Below are 4,815 nucleotides of genomic sequence, written 5' to 3' on the forward strand. Positions count from 1 at the left end.
TGCCCACACAATGGTAAAATCAGAGAGGTTAAAATTCTTTAGGTCTAAATAACCACAGTTGAGGGTTGATAAATACAAATATTTGCGTGAAAGTCTTATAAACGGGGATGTAAATGCTGCAAGACTTGGCAAAAGAATCATTCTTTCCAGTACTTTTACCAGTGGACCTAGGTATATGATGAATAATTGTAAAGATGTATTTGTAATTTACAGATATGCAGGATATCCTAGCTATTTTATCACCATGACCTATAACTCTGAATGGGATGAGATAAAAAGAGAAGTGACTCCCATTGGATTGAAGGCAGAAGACCGTCCTAATATATTGTATCGAGTTTTCAAGATCAAACTTGATGGTTTGATTGATAACCTAAAAGATGGAAAAATCTTTGGCAAAATTTTGGGATGTAAGTCTGTGTTTATGCAACGCTTTATTAAAATCTTATGTTGTAATGCTTTACTCATTTGTCTTTTTCAATTTTCAGACATTTGCACTGTAGAGTTTCAAAAGAGAGGCTTTCGCATGCACATATCCTTTTATTCATGAGTAACGAGTTCAAGCCACAAATACCTGATGACATAGACAAACATATAACAGCTAAGATTCCTGATGAAAATGAAAGGCCAAATCTACATGGAGCTATTCAAAATTACATGGTACATGGTCCATGTGGTCCGTACAATAAGAATTCACCTTGCATGAAGAATGGATCCTGTTCAAAGTTCTATCCTAAAGAGTTTAGACAGCGAACACTCATTGATGAGGTTGGATTTTCCAAATATAGGCGTACTGATAACGGTCGAACAGTGAAGAAAAGGGAATGTGTACTAGACAATAAGTTCATTGTTTCGTATAATGCAGAATTGTTGCTCAAGTTCTGGTGCCACATAAATATGGAATACACATGCCAAACAAGTTCTATTGAGTATCTATTTAAGTATGTACACAAGGGTAATGACCACGTAATAGCTACTCTATACAATGCTGGTGATCCGTCAGAAGCCACACAAGTTGTTGACGAAATTAGAAATTACTATGATTGTAGGTACATTTCGGCATGTGAGGCAATATGGCGTCTATTTGGATACGAAATCCAAGAGAAAGAACCATTTGTGATTAGACTTCCATTCCATTTGGAGGATGAGAAACCTGTGGTTTATGGTGAAACTTCTAATGTGAATGATATCGTCGAAAGAGCAATATCTCATAAGTCCATGTTTTTGGGATGGATGGCGGCGAACATGTCGTATCCCTATGCTCGAAGTCTGACTTATGCTGAGTTTCCAACCAAGTTTGTTTGGAAGGACGATTCTTCAAAGTGGTTTCCTCGAAAGAAAGGCTTCACAATTGGAAGGTTGACTCATGTACCTACAGGTAATGACGAATTTATATTCAATTTTGATCTTACTTATTTAATAATTTAAATTTAAAATCTTAACAGCCTGGACCCCACATCCATTTTATTTGATTTATTTACACTAGAAAATAAATGTTCAAATAACTTTCAACAGTTATAATCTGTAGATTATACAATTTTTTAGTTTTCTATATTTTTTAGGAAAATTATTCTTATGCGAATGTGTAGCTACATAATAATTAAAATAGCATAGCTTAATCCATTTAACAACTTAAAAGTTGGATTTTAACCAAGTTTTTTGCAGCAAATACTGAAAAATATTACCAACGACTTCTCTTGAATACTCAAAGAGGATGTATGAGTTTTCAAGATATAAGAACAGTAGGAGGAACAATTTATGCTATGTATAGAGATACATGCTTTGCCCTTGGACTCTTGCAAGATGAGAAAGAATTCATTGATGCAATTAAGGAAGTAAGCTCATGGGCTTTATGATCATATGTTAGGAGGTTATTTGTCATTCTATTAACATCCAACAATATCTCAAGACCAGAATATGTTTGGGATAGATATTGGCATGAACTCTCAGATGATATTTTGTATCGACAGAGAGCCGTGATGAACATAAGGGGTGAGTTTTTATTAATTACAATGATAAAAGTTCTTCCTTATTGATCATTTTTAGTTTGATTGAATTTTTACAGTATCGTATAATATACAGAGTTAACAATGTTAGATGATGAGATTAAGCAGTTGTGGTTAATGGATATAGACAAGATCTTACATTCCTATGGTAAAACCTTGAAAGACTATCCTCCTATGCCTTTAGCAACTGAAGTTGATAGTTCTTTGTTAACCAAAAGGGTTATTAGGGAAGAGCTAAACTTTAACAGGGATGATTTAAAGAAAAATGCCTTAGACATGTTAGCCATCGCAACACCTGAGCAGAGATATGCATTCGATAAAATTGTTACAGCTGTGTATTGTGATGAAGGGGTTTTTCTTTGTGTATGGTCATGGGGGTACTGGAAAAATATTTCTCTGGAACCTTATGTCTGCTGAGATTCGCTCAAGGGGTGATATAGTGTTAAACGTTGCTTCGAGTGGTATTGCATCTTTACTTATTCCCAATGGAAGAACGACACACTCAAGGTTCAAAATACCACTGAATATAACTGAGAATTTTGTATGTAACATCAAACCTGGTTCCCCTTAAGCAATATTACTGTTGAAAGCCAAACTTATAATTGGGATGAGGCTCCAATGGTTAGTAGGTACTACTATGAAACGCTTGATAAATGCTTGGGTGATATCATGAGGTGTTCTCCAACATATAACAAAGATTTACCCTTTGGAGGAAAAGTGGTTGTACTAGGTGGAGACTTTAGACAAATTTTTTCTGTCATTCCACGAGGATCGAGACAAGATATCGTTCATTCAACCATGAATTCGTCTTACCTTTGAAAGTTTTGTCAGGTGCTCAAACTAACAAAAAATATGAGACTCTTTGTAGGGACGACTGCTTCAGATCAAGATGAGACAGAGCAATTTAGTGAGTGGTTATTGAAAGTTGGTGATGGTCTAATAGGTGACAATATGGATGGTGAATCTGAGATATGTCTTCTAAGAGATATTGTTATTCCTTCTTCGGACCAAGCATTTGATGAGTTGGTTCATTTTTCTTATCCAAATATTTTGGAAAACATGTCCTCAAAGGATTTTTTTCAAAGCAAGAACTATACTGGCTCCCACACTAGACATCGTTGAAGAGGTCAACAACCATCTGATGGCTATCATTCCTAGAGGAGAAAAATTATATCTTAGTTCATATTCCATTTATATGGATGAAGGAAATATGGAGAGTCAACTAGATCTCTATGGTTCTGAATTACTGAATAGCATAAATTGCTCTGGTTTGCCTCCACATAAATTAATACTCAATGTTGGTATTCCGATGATGTTATTGAGGAATATTGACCAATTCAGTGGTCTTTGTAATGGTACAAGGCTACAAGTTAGGAAGCTTGGAAATCATGTCATAGAATGTGAAGTCTTAACGGGTAATAATGTTGGTCACATTGCTTTGATTCCAAGAATGAATATGGTATCAACAAATGAAACCGTCCCAGTTAGATTCCAACGAAGACACTTTCTCATAATAGTATCATTTTCCATGATAATTAATAAGTCTCAGGGACAAACTTTATCTCATGTTGGATTGTACTTGCCCAAACTAGTTTTTACACATGGCCAACTATATGTGGTACTTTCAAGAGTTAAGAGTAAGAGAGGTTTAAAAGTTTTACTTATGAATCACGTAAAAATGTCTGCAAATTCAACCATCAATGTTGTTTATAGAGAAGTCTTTGAAAAAATAGTATTCTAATATAAATATTTTAATTTTATTTTAAATTCTATATCAATATATAATTATTTTATTTTAAAAATATAAAATAATTATTACTCACTTTTTTAAGTTAAACTTTGATTTTGATAATAATTTTATAAATTTTTTTAAATAATAATTATTTTGTATTTTTGTTTTAAATATCGAAGCATATATTTTTTTATTTTTATAAATTTTTCCGTGTTGAGCACGGGTTCATACCCTAGTTTAAATTAAAAGACTGATTAGAAGGTGAAAGTTAAAGAATAACTAGTATTTTTCATAAATTTTAATCTTTTGATAAAAACGTGAATAAAACACACTATACAATAGTGGCACCTCTCTTCTCTCTCAAATCATTTGGGATTATTAATTTTCTTCTAAGCTAAGATTTAGTTTCTTTAAATCACATCCTAACAATTTCTCTATCCTAATCTCCCTCATTAAATATATAAACAAGTGTAATTACTCGTGGTATGCATGTGATAAGATTGAAATTATAATTTTAAATTATTTTTTTTTAAATTAATTTGAATTATAATAATTTGATTAATAAAAAAGTAACATATTGTTATGCATTGTTTGTTTTTTTTAATCTAGTGTTAATTGGATTAACTCTAAAATAATTATTAATCGATTTTAATAATCTACTTTCTTTAATAAATCAGACATATATACAGAATGTGATCATAAATAATATAGTAATAGTTAAATTCACCAACAAATATATTGGCTATTCTCACATTATAAAATAAATTAAATATAAAGGCTATTAGCACTTATAAATCTATAAAATCGTAGTGTCTTTGATTCGTGCAAGAGTTTACTTATCAAATAAACTTAAAATGTGAACAAAAAATATTTATAAAATGGACCTAGCATCACTTGAAAAAATATAAAAAATAATCAACTTATCTTATTATTCATGAGAACCATTTCTATGTAAGTCGTCTTGTTCTTGTCAAATTTGGATGGGACTTTCCATGATCTTATATATTAATTTTGTTAAATAATTATATATATATATATTACGGTAATTTTTCTTAATATATATACATATACATAAATAAT

General features: G+C 31.5%; 1 protein-coding gene across 1 annotated transcript; it reads left to right on the top strand.

Annotated features, from left to right (window-relative positions):
• Window positions 1-3,198: 3,198 nt before the first annotated feature.
• Window positions 3,199-3,744, top strand: LOC130956861 (uncharacterized). Its single transcript, XM_057883817.1, has one exon. It carries the CDS (start codon window positions 3,199-3,201, stop codon window positions 3,742-3,744), a length of 546 nt encoding a protein of 181 aa, XP_057739800.1.
• Window positions 3,745-4,815: the final 1,071 nt, after the last annotated feature.

This window comes from Arachis stenosperma, chromosome 10 (assembly GCF_014773155.1).
Source record: "Arachis stenosperma cultivar V10309 chromosome 10, arast.V10309.gnm1.PFL2, whole genome shotgun sequence".
NCBI lineage: Eukaryota > Viridiplantae > Streptophyta > Magnoliopsida > Fabales > Fabaceae > Arachis > Arachis stenosperma.

Coding starts and splice junctions, on each gene's coding strand:
- LOC130956861 (XM_057883817.1), top strand. CDS start 3,199: ATGGATGAAGGAAATATGGAGAGTCAACTAGATCTCTATGGTTCTGAA.